Source organism: Drosophila ananassae, chromosome 3R (genome assembly GCF_017639315.1).
Source record: "Drosophila ananassae strain 14024-0371.13 chromosome 3R, ASM1763931v2, whole genome shotgun sequence".
Taxonomy (NCBI): domain Eukaryota; kingdom Metazoa; phylum Arthropoda; class Insecta; order Diptera; family Drosophilidae; genus Drosophila; species Drosophila ananassae.
The window spans coordinates 22,850,782-22,868,072 of record NC_057930.1 but is presented as its reverse complement, the minus strand read 5'-3'; the positions used below and the strand labels follow the sequence as shown (position 1 = coordinate 22,868,072).

Sequence of the window (17,291 nt, the reverse complement as noted above, 5' to 3'; positions counted from 1 at the left end):
TCTCCAGAATTTGTAATTTTTGAACTCTGGCCACACTCGCGCCAGCGTTGCCACATTTCGGTTCGATAACTTTGTCGGCTAATACTGCCATCACTAAGTGCAAATATTGTGTTATTAAAAAAATTGTAATTGTAATTATTCAATAAAAAATGGGTAGCAAATTAATCAACAAACTTCTGCTGATTGCCGGATTTGCCAGCCTGGCACATGCAGCTTTCTCCGCTGCTCACCGTAAGTAAAAAGCAAGGATGAGGGTAAACTTTGGACTAATGGCCTTAATTGATTCCACAGATCGCACCTATTTGAGACTGACGGAGCAGGAGTGGACTACTTTGCCTTTGGATGTAATCTTGATTAATATAATCCTCTCATGTACACAATTAACTTTCCCTATACCCCTTTAGATCATACTGCAAACCGTCATCAGTTTGGTGATTGTTATTTACAACATTATTGAGGTTGTGGGCAACTTCAAGGAGATCCGCGCCACTGTGGACATGCAGCAGAAGACATGGGACACTCTGGGCAACTGCCCGTCGTTTTACTCCTTCAACCATCGCGGTCGTGCCTTGAATCCTGGCTACGCGCCTCAGGATTAATAGATATATGTTTAATTGGTTTTTAGTGCTGATTTTATTATATTTTTAGTGTTAGCCAGTCATAAGATAAATAACGCTAAAGAACAACCAAAACCCGTGGTATTTTAAGGTATTGGCGGAGCTCTTGCCGTGTAGCAGAGCCAGCCCGTTGGTTTCCAGCTCGTAACTAGCTCTTAAGTCTCTACCAGGACTATTGTTGCAGGCAGCCGTGTGGCACGAGCGACACATGTGGTTGCTGCTCCTGAGAAGGCATTCGTAGTAGAGCTCCGAATTGGAACGACATCCCCTAACGATCTTCTGACTTTGAGTATCGAAGTACTCCAGGCACGCCATTTTTTGATCCTCGGGCTCGTTGGCCGGCAGGGAACAAGGCAACGCTGTTTGTCCCCGGGAGATTTCCTCGCACGCCTGTCCACTGCACTGATGACACCACAGTCGCTCCTCCGGAAAGGCTCCTTTATTGCAGAAACTTCCCTCGCAGGACTTACAATCGGCAATGTTCGCGGAATTGCAAGAGAAATCCTCCCGCTGGCAGCCTCTTGAAGTGGTGCCATTGACGAATGTAGCCGTTAGACATGAGGCTCCTGGCTCGACACACTCGTCAATGTAGATTCCTCCAGGTACTTCCCAATTGGCGCATCCGGCTCCTGTCTGATCGGTGTTGCAGCGATAGCAGCGGGTGAAATCTTTTCTGTTACATCCAGTCCCGTCGCATTCGTAGCAGTTGAGAATGCCGGGATTACTAGGCGGTGCTCCGCATCCCCGCTGGATACTCCAGTCGTCGTACTCGCAGGAAAAGCAGGAGGAGGCTTCTGCTGAGCCACAGGTGCTATTGCTAATCGCCGTAACATTCGTCCTACATAGAGTCTGATCCACGGAGTTACACGTAAAACATCGTTGCTGGGTAATGCATCCTGCGTTGCAATTGTCACTATCCCGGCACTTATCCAGCTCTTCCAGATGCGGCTGCAGATCTACGGGCAGCTGTGTGGAACAGCCTCGCACCACTCGGTTGAGCTTTCGATAGCTAAAGCAGTACTTGTCTTCCGACTCACCCAAAAGCACCTCCTGCTGGCACTCTTCGTACATGCTCACATTGCACTTGCCGGTGTTCACCTGGAAGAGATCAATCTTGCAGCCCCTTCCAGCTTCTGAGTCACAAGTGGCACAGATCTGTGTCCTGACACCTTGCTCCTCATTGCAGCCATTGATCTCGCAGAGCTTTGCGGCACTGGAGAGCGTGTGATTCTGCTCGGAAACACATCCTCTGTAGGCTTCAGAGGAAGTTATGACATCGGTATAACACTGATCCTCCTCCAGATGGTAGCGACATGGTTTGGGTTTCCCAACAGGAGATGCAACACAATCCGATCCAGCGCAATGATGACACTTGAGACGTCCTGGTGGATAGACTCCAGTGTTGCAGAGGTTTGAGGAGCAGCTCTTGGAGTAGGTGGCTCCGGTTGTGGGAGTATTGGCGGCACAGCCACGATACGTAATGGAGTCAACTGGGAAATGAATAAAAAATGTCAAGTTCAAAATTCTTCGATTGCAGATTCAATTAAATTAAAATAGTATCTAAAAAAAGGGTAATTTGATTGAAACTCTTTTGATTGGAAATGCGTATAATATAAACTATTTAAGCTAATGGCAAGTTTAAAAATAGTTTCTTGGCTGAAGAATGATTAAGATACGAGTAAGGTAATCATACCAATGGACATGGCACACGTCAGTTCGGTGGGGCAGTCGATATAGGGTAGAACACCCACCTCTCCGAGGGTCTGGGAACATTCCGGCAAGGCAATTGAATCGCAATGGTAGCAAACAATTGCCCAACTGCAGTCTATAAATGAATTTCGTATTTATACAACGCACTATTTCTGGGAGGATTAGCAAGTGTTTCACCTGTCCAGTAGAGCGTTAAGAGGAGAACCACCAGGTGGGAGGAGGCCTTCAGTCCAAGCATTTTGAAAGTCCACCAAAGAATTGCAGTTTTCTTTGGCCATTGAATCAATAATCTTTTTATGACTTATCAGGCTATAAAACAAAGAGGGTTGATATAGGTTTTCGAAATGATAAGGATAAGGTTTTAATGTCGATTTTTTTGATTGACATTTAATCAGAATTTTATTTCAAAAGTAATTGCAATTTACATAGAGTTTTTTAATAGGTCTTTAAGATTTTTCAACTTGTAGGTTTTTAAAGTTAAGACTTTAAAGGTTTGAGTCTTCTGATATATACTTTACTACACATTTCCTTACTATTTTAATTAATAAAATATATATATTTTTGTTGAAAACACTTTGTTATGACCATCTTTTTCTGTTCGTGTATGAACCTTTCCCAATAAAGTGCTATTTGCTCCCATTCAATCCCAGTCGTTATGCATATGGCCGAAAAAAAAAGTCATAACCATAATGTGGTCATATGCCTTGACCCCATTATCTGGGTGAACCCATCGCAGACCGCATCGTAAGGTTCACATCATCAATAATTCAGGGACTCCCATTTGTTGCAGGATACCGGGGAGCGACTCATAAGCGTGGAGGGTCACTTGAACCTCTATTGACCATAGTCTCCTCCTCCTCTGATAGCTTCTTGCCCGCCCCTCCTTGGTATCGATTTAATTTAGAGACCGGATAATTGCGTGACAATCAGCGGATTTGAGTACACGTATCGTATGACCGGCGATTTAATGGTGGACTCGGACACATCAGTTGTCTGGAAAGCAGCCACGGAACTGGTCGGCCGGTAACAACAACAAGGTATCATCATTGGTGTTCGGAATAGAGCAAATATTGCTATTTGCAGAACTCTTCAGAAAGTGCTGTTGGATAAAACGATAACATAAGATACAAATACAGATACGGATCTGATAAGTCCATCAGTTTAGCGGGCTCAAGTGGAAGATTTATTCCCCCATTCGTGTCAGACAGTTGGCAAGCTTTCAACCGATCAGTGACCACAATGCGGATGAGGCTACTCTTTATGTGGATTACCTTCACAGCTCTCCTGCAATGGTCGCATGCCGAGGAGGATAATATACATGAGTTGAGCGTAGTCGGAGGCGGCGGTGGAGTCGATGACAAAGAAGATGGGGATCCAGCGGTGGTTCAGGAGGTTTCTAACCCACCTCCTGATGAGGCAGCGTCCATGACTACCACAGAGATGCCTGAAAAGATGCCAGTAATTACGCAGGGCCCCTCGGAAATGAGTTCTACGATGGATCAGCACTCGGAGGAGACTAAAGCAGAGCCCAATGAGACCTCTATGGAACCCGCTAACCCCCAATCTGCGGAGGACTTGAAAGAACCATCAAAGACTCCTGAGCCCCCAATCGAATTATCAGAATCCAGCAAGGAAAAAAATCCTACAACAGATCCTGCACCACCAGAAGAATCCTCTTCAGAAGTGGGAAAGGATGCTTCCGAGGAACCACAACCACAAACATCTCCTGGAAAAATGCCCGAATTCGAAAATCCGAAGACATCAAGCGATGGGGCTGATTATCCCAATGATGCTCCCCAGGACATCACCACGACCATGGCCAGCACTTTAGCAACTGTCCGTCCTCCGTTACCCTCACCCGTACCACCAAAAGTACCTCCACCCGTTTTTATGAACATCAGTTGCTACAGCTGTATGTCCTGCGATGGTCCTGTGACAAATAAAACAAAGACTCTATGTCCTCCGGAAAAGAATAAATGGAATGGATGCTTCACCGTTTTCGTTCGGGATGCAAAAATGGCTCCCGGCAAGGATAAGTATCTGATACGGGGTTGCATAGGTGACTTGGACGCAAACCTACTGGACTATTGTGGCAAGAATGCTGAGTTGTGCTCGAAATGTTATGATCACTATTGCAACACCCAGGATATATCCACATACGAAGCTGCGACGGCAGGATCTGGCCATCAAATTGCTTATCTTTCGATTACCCTGATTTTTGGAAGCTTTGGCTGGAATTGGATAAATTACCAAATGCTGCTTTAGGACCCCACTGTTCCGATTATTTCCAAATATTTCTAAAAAAAAAATTATCAAAGGAACTTTAAAAATATTTTTTCTTGATTATAGCACCGAAGTTAAAACAGTCACAATTATTTCATTAAATATCTGTAAATATTTTGAAACTAAAACTTAATTATTTCAATAAAAAAATAAGGAAAACTTTATTTCAAGTATGGGCATAGGTTTTAAACTTCTATATGATAATTGCATAAATTATTCAGGGTGTAAGAGATTATGAGTCCCTCATGGCACAGAAAGGCTCTCATTAATGAATCTGTATTGTTAGAAAACATGCAATCTGTTTATGAAAAAAATCTGTACTTAAATAAAGTTTAATGGGAAATAAACTCATTCAGATTTCAGAGATCAGAGTATAAGTTTCAAAAATGATCAAACTATTGATTATATGGATTAGTTTCACTGTACTAGTGCAGAAACTTGAAGTTCAGGGGTCGCATACTCGTCCTTCGATGGACGAAATAAGAAAACACAATATCGAAATAAAGCAAATTACTGATACCTCAGATAAATTACCCTCCAGTCAGACTTGGACCTGCACTAGTTGTGTATATTGTGAACGTAATTTTACCAAAATAGAGAAATCTGTGTGTCCCATAAGGACGGGTATTCTGGATGGATGCATAACAGTATTCCTAAAACACACAACAGCCGATTTAGGATTTGATATTTTTGTGGTGAAAGGTTGCATATCCGAGATGCTGAATAAAACGATTCAAAACTGTTTGGAAAATGAGGCAATGTGCCGCAAATGCTACGGTGAGGACGACTGCAACGAGCTGGATGAGTGGGAGGATCGTCAAAATGGAGGTTCTACTTTAATCAAGTCATGTGCCGTTCTGTTGGCTTTACTTGCTACCTGGCGTGTAATGAGTGTATGAGGTGCGAAAATTAGCCATCAATATACAAATGAGTCACCTGCAAATCAGAGAACTACCCGACTTTGCACCATAAACAATAGATAAGACTAACACTGATTAGCACAGACGATAATATTAGCAAACTAAAAGGATATACGGAATTCGTCACGGATGGAGTTCGAACCACTAAATTTTTTTATTAATTAATTGAGGAGGAATTTCTCATGAATTCTTTTAAAAATATTTAGAAATATCTTCTCTATGCTTAATAAAAGCTTAACCAAAATAAAAATAACTTTAAAAATTACTGTATTTTATCTTGGTATTTGTTAAGTTATCTGATATAGGTCTTAAAGGATTTCCCTAAAATTGGAAAAAAACCAAAGTTATTATTAAAGAGTTGTGTTTTTATTTGGTGATTATCGATGAGACTAGTTAGCGCCGATTATATTTAAAAAATTTGTATCATTTGGCTGGGGGATTACAAGGAATTCCGAAGAGTAATAAATGCCACAATCAGGACACCGACCGCGCCCACATGACTTAGCGAGGATACACCATTGTATGCGAATGTGTTGCACAATGTGGGAGAATCGCACTTTTGACACTGATGTCCATCTAATGTCACATTCTGGTTGCACTGATATTGCATCAAAGCGCTGGCAGAGCCGAAGCAGTCACGCACAAATTGGCGATCTAAATAAATTATGATTAGTATAATCCATGTTTATAAGCCTCGTTCACTTACTCCAGTATCCACTGAAACAGGTTCCATTTGTGCATTCAACCTTTGTGTACTTAGAGGTGTCCTTCCCATCATAACAGGCACTATCCAGAGCGGAGTTGCACGAGTAGCACTCGAAAGCTGTGGTGGGGGCTTCAGTGGTCGGTGCCTCGTACGGTTTACTATTGCACAATCCGGTATCACAGACCTGGCATCCCTCCTTGGTACTTACGCTACAATCGGCAATGGTGGTATTTGAGGTGCAACCCCGGGTCATGGTGGTGGCACTCGTTCCAAAACTGAAGCACTTATCATTCAAAGGACAACCCAGGAGCATGGCGTCCGTCACTGTGTTGCATGCTTCTCCGGTGCAATTGTAGCAAACTAAGTTATTGTTGCAATTGTCTGTGTTGCATCCAATGCAGCTTGGACTTGTACAGGGACTTTCTGTTGTGCCATTGTTGCATCCACGTGTTATAGCACCAACACCTGAAATAAATTTGAATCAAATATGCTTTAAATTTTCTAAAAAATGTATTAAATATGAAACTCTTTCATAGGGAATAGGGGAATAGGCATATTTGCCATTAAATTATATATTAGAGTAATATCAATACGTAGAAACAAGATAATCGCTTATCGCCCGCAACTGCCACAAGCCATAATCGATAAGAGGAGGCCCTGCATTTGCTTTGTCTCCATTATAATCTAAGATTTCAAAATAGTCGGCCATATGAGTCATATATGTATAAAAACTTACTAGTAGTAGCTATAGCGCATTCCAAATTTCCGCAGTCTACAGAATCAACTTTGGTTGGATCTGTCAGGCAAGTGGTGTTATCCGATGTGCAACTGTAGCAATCTACATTCAATGAAAAAAAAATTATTGTTGTGAAAATGAAATTGTGGACGAAACTTACGTAGGGCTAACGCGCCGTTCAGTTGGCTTAAAACGACAGCTGTTATCACAACGGCTACAAAATTATAACCCCTCATGGTTATTGCCTTTTTTAAATATAATATTTTTGTGAAATTGAATTTTCCGACTGCTTGGCACGACCACCTTTGGTAAACTAACTGGCCCAGTGGTTTGCTAATATTTTTTTTACCCACCATAACCTAATCAATTTCACCTGAACACACTACTCACCTGGCAAAGTTCCCCCTGTTCAATGCTTATCTCCGTTTTTTTTTTTATATTTTATATATGTTTCTCTTTTTGCTGATAACTTCAATAAGCAGGTGAGATAAAATATACAACTGTGTGCAAACATGGCAGGGTAAGTACAAATTTAATATTTTTGAAGCTTTTTTTGAAAGAATGCTTTTGGACAAACTTACATTAACCCTCTATTTTTTAGGATTTTCAAAAACCAAAACATATTTATTTTGTTTTTATATATTTATAATTTGTATATTTAGTGCTGGATCTATTTGAATTAACGAATTTAATGCATTAAACTAATTTAATTACCTTTTTGTTTTTGAGCTTTTAACTTATTTTGGCCAATTGGAAAGTTATTTCAACATTTGCCTTTGGTTCGTGCCTTCACTATAATAAGTTTATGAAAAAGCTTTAGCTTGTAGTTATAACCGATCTTGAAAATATTACAACTTTAATTAAGTATTCTTTACTTTACATTTTGTCGGGTTAGACTTTTGGGTTAGATGATTAGTACTTTTAAGAAAACTGCCCTTTATAAAAAGGTTTCGAAAATGCTATGTCAAAAATACTATATTTTTGAACTTATTTAATGAAATTTCCAAACTTAAAACTTTAAGTTTTCAAACCGCAATTTGGTATCACTTCTTTTAAAATAAAATACACAAATAAAATATATTTTTTCGTTAATTTTTATTTCTTAAATAAGAATGAAAAGCACCTAGCCAGTACAAATATACACATAGAATTATAATACAACTGTTCGGGGAGCCTGAAATAATTAGGTTACAAAAGGTTCTTCACTCCCAGGACCACAAGCAGGATCATCGCTCCGAGGGAAACCTTCAGGCCGGCGCTGCCGTTGCACTTGTCCGTCAGGCAGAGGTCACATCCATCGTTGGCATCGGTATTCTCGGGCAGATTGAGCTCCGTCCGAACAGCCTGGCAACCAGATTGTCCTACGGGCACCCTAATGCATCCACGGTAGGTTTCTGTATCGGAATAAGGAAGATTATAGAATAGTTTCATGTTTAAATTATTGAAAAACTCACCTCCATCCTTGTTGATGCTGTAACAGGCGGCCGTCTTATATGTGATGTCCAAATCCCGGTTCAGGTTGCGGTAATTTTGCAGGAGCATATCGGCGGCCTGGGCGGTTAAGGATCGACGACGACGACTTGATCCGCCGGGCGCTGCAGTGGTAGTGGTTGTTGTGGTGGTTGTGGTGGTTGTAGTGGTTGTAGTCTCCGTTGGAGCATTCGTTGTTGTCGACTCCGTTGATGTAGGCTGTGTAGCAGCTGCTGTTGTAGTAGACTCCGTTGTTGTAGACTCCGTTGTTGAAGATTCCGTTGTTGTAGACTCCGTTGTTGTAGACTGTGTGGCAGCTGCAGTTGTTGTAGACTCTGTTGTTGTAGACTCCGTTGTTGTAGACTCCGTTGTTGTAGACTCTGAAGTAGACTGGGTTGTAGTTGATGCTGAAGACCCTGCTGTGGATTCAGTAGTGGGCTCAGTTGAAGACTCCGTTGAAGGCACCGTTGTAGACTCTGTTGTAGTCGTCGTTGTAGACTGCGTTGTGGAGTCCGTTGTAGATTCCGTAGTAGACTGCGTTGAAGACTCCGTTGAAGACACCGGTGTGGACTCTGTTGTAGATTCCGTGGTAGATTCAGTAGTCGAAGTCTCTGTTGTAGACTCAGTCGTAGAATCCGTTGTAGATTCCGTGATAGTAGATTCCGTAGTAGACTCCGTAGTAGATCCCGTAGTAGATTCCGAGGTAGATTCCGAACTAGACTCCGAGGTAGATTTCGTAGTAGACTCTGATGTAGACTCAGTTGTTGTAGAATCAGTGGTGGAATCTGTAGTAATCTCCTGAAAAAATCGAATATAAAATTATTCAAATGTGCCCCAGATTAATCCTTTTCTGATCTTAAGATCCTACCGTAGTGGTTGTATCATCCGTATTGCATTGAACCACTTGAACACTATCCCAGTCGTCACACCCGGATCCCTGGCATACGTAGCACTCAAGGGCACTCGCTGGAACCAACAAAAAAAAACATATTAGACTGAAAGATGAGTCACAGTGAAAGAGGGGGCGGAGGGAGGCGTGGCTATGGGCAATGGGTGGGTGCACGAAGGTCGAACTAGATAGCATTTCGTCGGTCGGCCGGGTGTCGAGCAGGCAGCCAATAACTCTGATTGATAAATCAAATACGAGATAACATCGCCATTCTTACACCACCGACTTTCTACATTCACAACCTCGTTTTATATTTATTCTTTTGTTTTTAATTTTAGGTTAAATCAATTGAATTTATCGGATAACCTTTCAACTCAAAAGTCAGCTGACAGTTTTATTTGGGCCATGTTTGATAATGATTAAGTGTTGTTTGCAGAGTTTTCATTCCTTAAATCAAGTGCAGATTGCAAAAGCCCCTTTTTGGATACATGAATATATACCACTTATCTTGCAAGAGTTATTGTTTAATTTTATGGGGAATATTAGGAATTGCTTGAAGTATTATAAAGGTTAAGCCCCTCTTTAATATAATAATGAAGAAGTGCGTTGGGGCATCCAAAAAATATGGACATCCCAGTATTACGAGGAAGTTTTCTTTCTTTTCTAAATATCTTTTAAAGTTTAAATGTCCTTTACATTCTTTAAAGAGAATACTCCCTGTTTATCCTTTTGAAGTTTTAGAGAATTACGAATTTTTTGTAAAATTTAATACTTTCTTAGTTGGCTCTTATACTTTCTTTTCTAATCTCGATATATTAATATCATTTTTTAGTAAAAATACAAAGTGACTATATAATTCGTCCTCGCCCTGCACTCTTAGACATCAGAGAAAGCAAACATATTTTTTTATCATTATAGTTTCTGTTCGTTTTAAAAACTGTTCACGGCAACAAAACTAATTACAATAATGGCACAAGCCATGGCTCTTTTTTCCACTTGAATTCGGCGCCAAAGACTATTGATAAGAGACCTCGTTTTATTTTCGTATTACCCAACAAATTAGTTGGTAAATACCACGATAAATTAGTCAATAATTTTAAGATATGGAGTTCTTAAATCTGATATATTTTTCAACGATGTTCACCGATGTTAAGGTAACAAAGATCCAACCTGGCCAAATGTTAGACGATGAGGCACAAAGTGCCAGCAGGAAAAAGGAAGCCGTGATCAAACGCATTGTCCTTTTTTAATTAAAGAATTTTTTTAACCCGAAAGGATAACAAGGATATTGTCGAGATCACCGAGAAACGGAGGAGAAACAATAGAAGCGAACTGCACGACGACCGAATGGGAACTAACAATTAAATATAATGTTAACATGGCTTTTTTATCATTCACGTCGGCTGATAAGCGGGAAAGCAGCGAAAAAGGCAGTGAAGCATGCTGGCATTGTTTTAGGCCGTCTTCCTGGCGATAAGGTCTTCGCATATAAACCTATATAACCCCGATCGTAAATGATAAGGGATCCATCGGAGGTAATAGCAGCACTTCCTCAGGATGCTCAACTTTTGTTATTTTTTGCCTATTGCCATTTTTATGGGACCCTTCATTAAAATTGATTGGCGATTTGTTTTGGTTCCGAGAATTTCTACTCGATAAGATATTGATTGATGCGAATATCCCCTAAAGTCTGGTCATAGCTTTTCTTATTTTATGGGTCGGGACAATCCCAATGACACAATGGCTGCAATTGCAAAATTCTTTTCAAATATATGAATTTTTTTAATTTATCTAGACCCAATGGCGGGTTTTGAACCCTCCCAAGGATTATAAATACGTAATTCCTAGCTAAAGAAATCTAATCAGTCGAATCGATTTTAAAGGATTTAATTCCCTACCAGGGCTTCATAGGTTTTGCTGACTAATAACTAAGCAAATATGGTATGTATATCTACTTTGTGGAAAAAACGTATATATAGTAAAGTCTCCTGCTTTTAGTCGACCATACACAGAGTTCCAAATTCTGATAAACAAACTGGCAATATCAGTTGACTTGAATAACGATTAACAAAAATATATATTCAATGATTCATACTTTCAGACAGTTGACCAAAATTTTCCCTTCGGTAACTTGAAAAAATAAATAAATAAATGCAACTGCCAATTAATAAAACGACATTAGAGCCGTAAATCAATCAACAACTAAATACCTATATTATTTAATCAGTTTTTCAGATAATGAAGATAAAATAAACTAAACCTGCAAGGTCACATGCAAAAAAACCCCCCATTCCCAAGGAATTTTAGAAATGTTGTATTATTTAGATAATCTGTAGAAATGGTTTGGAAATTCTTAGACTTTCTTAAAGAAAATGACCAGCGCAATAATTTTTGAAATATGTACGTCCGTTAGGTAATAGGACCTTACACCAGATAAGTTCTACTAATCTATAACGAAAGTATTAAATGGTTTCCCCATAAACTAAGAAATCAAGAAAACACAGTTTACATTATAAAAGTCTTTATGGTTTAATTTTAGATTCTTAAACCCAGAAACCATAAACTCCGACTCTAATTGTTCAATAGTTAAGTGATGGGAAATGAAATCGTATCTTATTGACATCTAGATTGGTTTATAATTATCCACAATTAAAGTCTTTGGACTTTAAACGATAAGATTCTTTTTTAGAAAATCGGTAAGTACCGGAAAGTCGAAAGCGAAAGTATTCGCCAATGACCAAAACCTTTTTAGAACCTTTCGTACGATTTATTATACGAATATATAATAAAGGTTATAGAAACCTTTTATTAGTGGGGCCATAAAAGAATTCGTACGATTTACGGCCTGGCCGCATACTTATTCCGTGTAGTGTTCCCAAGTGTCCCGAAAAATTATTTTATGAATCTTATCTAATCGATGGGAAATCGTTGTTGCTGTGTGTTTGATTTTCATTTTGTCTGTTTTTTGGTTTGTTGGCCTTTAACTGTTTGTCTTGAGTAAATTTACTTAGCATAGATGGCCTAAAAGTATGCCTGTTTGGCGGTTTATGGCCAAGCATATTGTATGACCAGAAGAACTGCCACAGGGCGTATACGTGACATTGGCCTTGATGGCTTTCTTAATGCATTTTTGGTTCTTATACTCTATGATAAGATTGTTGCATTTCTATGAGTAACTATCCCGTGACAAATCAGTGTTTAAACACGCGATAATGGATGCTATAAACATTATATATTTTAGATATCTAACTGTCTAATAGCGAGGACTTTTAGTCATTTTTAATTGTATAATAATTTCTTTACGAGGTGATATCTTACTCATTCAATGTGAATCATTTTTCATTCTTGAGTCTTTAAAAAGGGGATTCCCTTGATTCCCAAATTCGATTACCAAAACAGAAACCCTTTTTTTTAACAATTACATATATTATTTATTATTTATTAAGTTTTCGCCTTAAACTTCACATTTGGTTAGATTTAATTTATACAAATACAGTTGTATATATTTCGATATTCGCTTTTTGTGTTTTGTGTGTGGGTGAGTGATTTGTCGTGTATATCCTTAAATTTATATAAAATTTATAAATCACTTGATGATGGGGACTGCGTCCCATGATGAGTGTGAGAGTGTCTTAAAGAAACGAGGAATACTAGATTGTAGCACCGGGTGATGAAGGATGGCCAGGCCAATTAGTTGCGCTGGAGGGCAGCGGCCACAAAGGCCAGAAGGAAGGTGGCCAGGACGGAGTTTCGCAGCATGGAACTGCTGTTGCAGGCATTCATGCTGCAAGGATCGCAGGAGGCCAGCTCCGTGTCGTTGTTTTGCATTTTGAGTTGATCGCAGACGGCCTCAAAGGTGGTCACTCGGGAGCATCCGCGATTCGTGATCACAGAGCCGTTGGCTGGAGGAGATTAGGTAAGGTTGGGTTAGTAAAGAACAAATATATTTGAAAGTAGGATAGACCCACCTGCAACGTTCACGCTGTAGCAGTGATAGGTGTACTCCGCGTCCATGGCATCACGCCTCCTCCGGGAGGCCACAACCACAGCAGGAGTGGAGTCGCCGGGGCGAGACGTTGTGGAATCAGCATTGGAAGCCGATGTGGACTCGACGCTCAGGGACTGAGTAGAGCTTTCTGGGTTGACGGGCGCCAGGCGGGTGATGTTCAAGGCCACATTGCTCAGATCCTCGGCGGGGGGAGTGGGTTCGGCGGGCGTGGTCTCCACAGGTCCGGCGGTGGGTGGTGTGGGAGGAGTGGGAGATGGTGCCTCCGTTGACTCAGTGCTCTGTGTGGTCTCGCTAGTGATTTCACTGGAAGTGGTCTCCACAGCCTCCGAGGTGCTTGTCTCGGCGCTAGTAGCTGTGGTTGTGGTGTCCACTACAGTAGTCGTACTTTCCTCGGTGGCCACTGTGGTCGGTTCTGTTGTGGTGGTGGTTGTGTCCGTCGAGGCTTCTGTGCTGCCGCCAGAGTTGAAGAAGTCCTCGTTACAGGCCAGAAGAGGTGCGTCTTTTGGCAACTGGGCACAGTCATCGCAGACATAGCACATGAGATCGGCCCGAATCACTACAAATAATAATTTATTTTATAATTTTATAATTTATTTGTATTGTCTGGGTTGAACCATATCAGTTGGCCCAAATTCTTCTCTAAACAAATTAGTTTTTAATGATACTATTTGAATGCAACAATTAAGAGCACTTATACCACCTTTCCCAAACATGTCTATCTTTACGATTTCATCTAAAAATTCGGCATATTTGAAGTATAGTCCCCATTTCGCGAATAATTTTATTGGAACCGGAGTTATCTATCTAAAAGTTAAAAGTGCTCTATTTACGGCTTAGGTAAACACGCGATTCCCGATAAATTATGCCAAAAATTATAGTATACTATATAGCATGTGAGCACCATAAATCAATTGGCGTATTATTTGCCGATTCTTTAGTATTACTTTGTTTGTGATTACTCCAACGCAGTGATCCAACCCAAAATATTTTACTATATAATATAATATTATTTATTGGTTGGTCGGTTGTTGTTTTTGGCTCACTCCCTTTTGGCAATATCGATTCCATTTGCATGTTATCGTCATGCCAGAAGACTACAAATATTTGCCAAAGGCAAATACGGAAAAAAGATACACTGCCATAATTGCTTTAATTGTCTTATCAGGGGGATGCGTCGAACACCCTTAACGAACCGAACTAACTACTATCATCAGATCGGTTCGGAGGTGAGTCACCCGAACTGTGATGGACAGCTGTGATTATCCGACTGGGCGCCCAAATCCCCTCCATTGATAACAGTGATATGAGAGGCTTCTTATCAGAGAAGGGATATTGAAAACACGCTTAACATATTATATTTGCTTAGAAATAAAAGTTGAGCTCTATCAGTAACCAGAAATATTTAGAACTAAGTCGGTCATTAAATTTCTCGCCACCATATATAACCATTGAATTATTGTGCATATCTCTGGGCAACATTTGTTGATTTATTATTTTAAAATTTATCATAAATCACGGTGATTGATGGCAAGTTATATGGGGTTGGGGGGATCATGGAGTCAGTTACCGAATTGTTTGGGGTTTAATGGCACGTGATAAGCGCCACCTTTGCACACTTTGACTTACTCATTAATATTAAGTATTCATTCTTGTTTAATATTATTATTATTTTTGCTTGCAAAAGGCGTAGAAACAAAGGTGAGTCTTGGGTATTGGCTTATGTAAGTCAATAAACTCCCCATGATGCAAATGCAAATTACAAAAAAGTATATATATATACCTAAAAGTTATTTGAAGCACCTTAAGCAAAGTTCAGTCGGTTCTACTTCCAGTTATATGCATCTTTTATTTTCCCCATTTTGAAATAAAACAAGCTATACTAAGATCTAGTTGCTTAAACCAAATTGAACCGGTATTTTTGAATATATCAGTGCAAATCTTCTTTATGGTTTTTTCTGTTTTTTGTTGCAGATCTCAAATTAAATCATTCGCAATTGCGTCAAAAGATTGTGAACAGAAAAAACACGAATATATATATCGGAAATTCAGGTTCCAAAGTGGTGCTAATGGGCCAGACAAGTTTTTCCATTTCGGGTTAAATGTGTTAAGTGTAACTATAACATTTTCAATTAGCAGCTAGCCAGCTCGCGATCTATCCAGCTTCAATGTCAAATTTTCGACAGACTTTTCCTTTTCATCGGATCGGATCGGATCGTATAGAATAAATTAATCCGAAATCACGAAGGGAACTCAACTCCGTGTGACATTTCCGCATCACAATCATAAAATTGGCAACAATCTTTGCATTATTTATGACAGTTAAACAAATGATAATAAATAAATTGGCCGTTTTAAATGTCGACTGCTGTTGATATGCAAAAATATTATGGCGAAATGTTCATGATCTTGAATTTCGAATTCAATTTTGGTATGACATTCAAATATGTACTAATAACACTTGAGACACGAGTATTTATTTTTAGAGCAGGCACCACAACCAGCCACTAGTTAAAAAAACCTCAAAGATATGTTTATCGGACTTTAGAATTTTTCGATATAAGATTGTATAAAATATCTTTAAGACACATCAATGTTATCACGACACTTCTATATAGAGCATTAAAGTTCCAAAAGAAATCTTTACCTGGCAGGGTGACTAGTAACAGCAAAGAGCTGACCAAAACGATCTGACTTTTTCCGAGCATGTTTGTATATATTTTCAAAAATATATATATTTGTTATTATAATATATATCAAATATTTTTTTCTCAGATATAGTATTTATACTAATTTTTGCACTTTTATTGTTTCACGTTTTTGTTTTTTTGGCAATTGTCTTGGGTCTTGGTTCTTAGCTGGTTTCTTAATTTATTTTAGTCGACCGCTGGTTGCAAATTCAGAAATTTAACTGAAAATCTTGTGATTTGTTAGAGACTTTTTATATGGTGGGCTGCGACTGCGACGTCAGCGGCTTCGATGCGTAAGAGCGGCAGTGAGAACGGTCTAAAACCGCCCCAGAGAGATACAGAGAGTGAGGGCATAAGCGGCCGCCGGGCCGGGCCGGGCCGAGCGACCGTAAAACAAGTTTTACTTTTCTTCCTACGGTGATAACAAAAATTAATTTATAATGCAGAATAATTTCGATCGAAAGTAAACACCCAAAGAGACTAAGCTCTCTCTTAAATGATAATGGCTAGCCCCATTCTCTCTTCATTGGGGAAAATCGGGAATGGAATAAGCTTCTGACGGATAAACCCCAAGCTCAATGAATCAGTTTTGGGATTATTGTTTTACTTTTTATCACGCTAATTGTTACTTAGTTAATGTTACTCAGTTAATTAGTCAACGGGTCTGGGCCTTAATGGATGCATTTAATGCCCAATTTACATAATCCTGCCACTATATTATTATCGTGCGGTGTCCCATGATTATCATTCAATATCAAGAGCACGCAAAGTAAACAAATCTCCGATTTAGACAACACCACACGAACCAAACAATTAACGAAGATTCTTTTGTGTCTTTGGGCCAATATTGGCGCACCTTTTTGGCACCTGTCTTGTGGCGGGCTCAGAACTTTTGAATAGGCGGCAGATAGGCGGCTAAATTTTCCAGTCGAGTGAGCGGCAAGGTCGATTCAACTCGACATAACCCTTGAAATTCGCCAGCTGACCTAAAAAAGTCACCTGAAGCGTCGGGGAGGGGCAAGGTCAACTGATAAGGGTCACAGTTTGAGGGGTTGGCTTTTATTTAGCCTTTTGTTTATTTATTATGGCTTAAAGAGTTTGTAAATAATGATGTTAATAAATTTGTAATAAAAGTTACAAAATTTCCAATATGATCAAGGTTCAAAAAATTTCCATTTGCTTTGATAAAAACAAGGTTTTTATTATTCTGGTTTTGAAAAATTTATGAAAAATATCAAGTTATTACTATATTATATTCACATTC

At 39.6% G+C, this 17,291-nt stretch overlaps 6 protein-coding genes across 6 annotated transcripts; 2 read left to right on the top strand and 4 right to left on the bottom strand.

Annotated features, from left to right (window-relative positions):
* The first annotated feature begins 38 nt into the window (after positions 1–38).
* On the top strand, positions 39–692 carry LOC6498073 (ER membrane protein complex subunit 5). The gene is made up of 3 exons (XM_001961989.4): positions 39–231; positions 292–344; positions 405–692. The coding sequence occupies exons 1-3, from the start codon at positions 150–152 to the stop codon at positions 597–599; spliced, it is 330 nt and encodes a 109-aa protein (XP_001962025.1). The 5' UTR covers positions 39–149; the 3' UTR covers positions 600–692.
* LOC6497464 lies at positions 615–2,649 on the bottom strand. The gene is made up of 3 exons (XM_001961990.4): positions 2,505–2,649; positions 2,311–2,442; positions 615–2,107 (listed from the first exon to the last, which is right to left on the bottom strand). The coding sequence occupies exons 1-3, from the start codon at positions 2,563–2,565 to the stop codon at positions 651–653; spliced, it is 1,650 nt and encodes a 549-aa protein (XP_001962026.1). The 5' UTR covers positions 2,566–2,649; the 3' UTR covers positions 615–650.
* Positions 2,650–3,309: 660 nt separating this feature from the next.
* LOC6498074 (pollen-specific leucine-rich repeat extensin-like protein 1) lies at positions 3,310–4,783 on the top strand. The gene has a single exon (XM_001961991.4). The coding sequence runs from the start codon at positions 3,567–3,569 to the stop codon at positions 4,590–4,592; it is 1,026 nt and encodes a 341-aa protein (XP_001962027.1). The 5' UTR covers positions 3,310–3,566; the 3' UTR covers positions 4,593–4,783.
* Positions 4,784–5,874: 1,091 nt separating this feature from the next.
* LOC6497463 (low-density lipoprotein receptor-related protein 2) lies at positions 5,875–7,357 on the bottom strand. Its single transcript, XM_001961992.4, has 4 exons — positions 7,133–7,357; positions 6,973–7,074; positions 6,237–6,701; positions 5,875–6,184 (listed from the first exon to the last, which is right to left on the bottom strand). The coding sequence occupies exons 1-4, from the start codon at positions 7,326–7,328 to the stop codon at positions 5,970–5,972; spliced, it is 978 nt and encodes a 325-aa protein (XP_001962028.4). The 5' UTR covers positions 7,329–7,357; the 3' UTR covers positions 5,875–5,969.
* A 693-nt stretch (positions 7,358–8,050) lies between these two features.
* LOC6497462 (cell wall protein IFF6) lies at positions 8,051–10,694 on the bottom strand. The gene is made up of 4 exons (XM_001961993.4): positions 10,502–10,694; positions 9,311–9,408; positions 8,427–9,240; positions 8,051–8,366 (listed from the first exon to the last, which is right to left on the bottom strand). The coding sequence occupies exons 1-4, from the start codon at positions 10,566–10,568 to the stop codon at positions 8,161–8,163; spliced, it is 1,185 nt and encodes a 394-aa protein (XP_001962029.1). The 5' UTR covers positions 10,569–10,694; the 3' UTR covers positions 8,051–8,160.
* Positions 10,695–12,736: 2,042 nt separating this feature from the next.
* On the bottom strand, positions 12,737–16,301 carry LOC6497461 (flocculation protein FLO11). The gene is made up of 3 exons (XM_001961994.4): positions 15,985–16,301; positions 13,300–13,896; positions 12,737–13,233 (listed from the first exon to the last, which is right to left on the bottom strand). The coding sequence occupies exons 1-3, from the start codon at positions 16,043–16,045 to the stop codon at positions 13,022–13,024; spliced, it is 870 nt and encodes a 289-aa protein (XP_001962030.1). The 5' UTR covers positions 16,046–16,301; the 3' UTR covers positions 12,737–13,021.
* Positions 16,302–17,291: the final 990 nt, after the last annotated feature.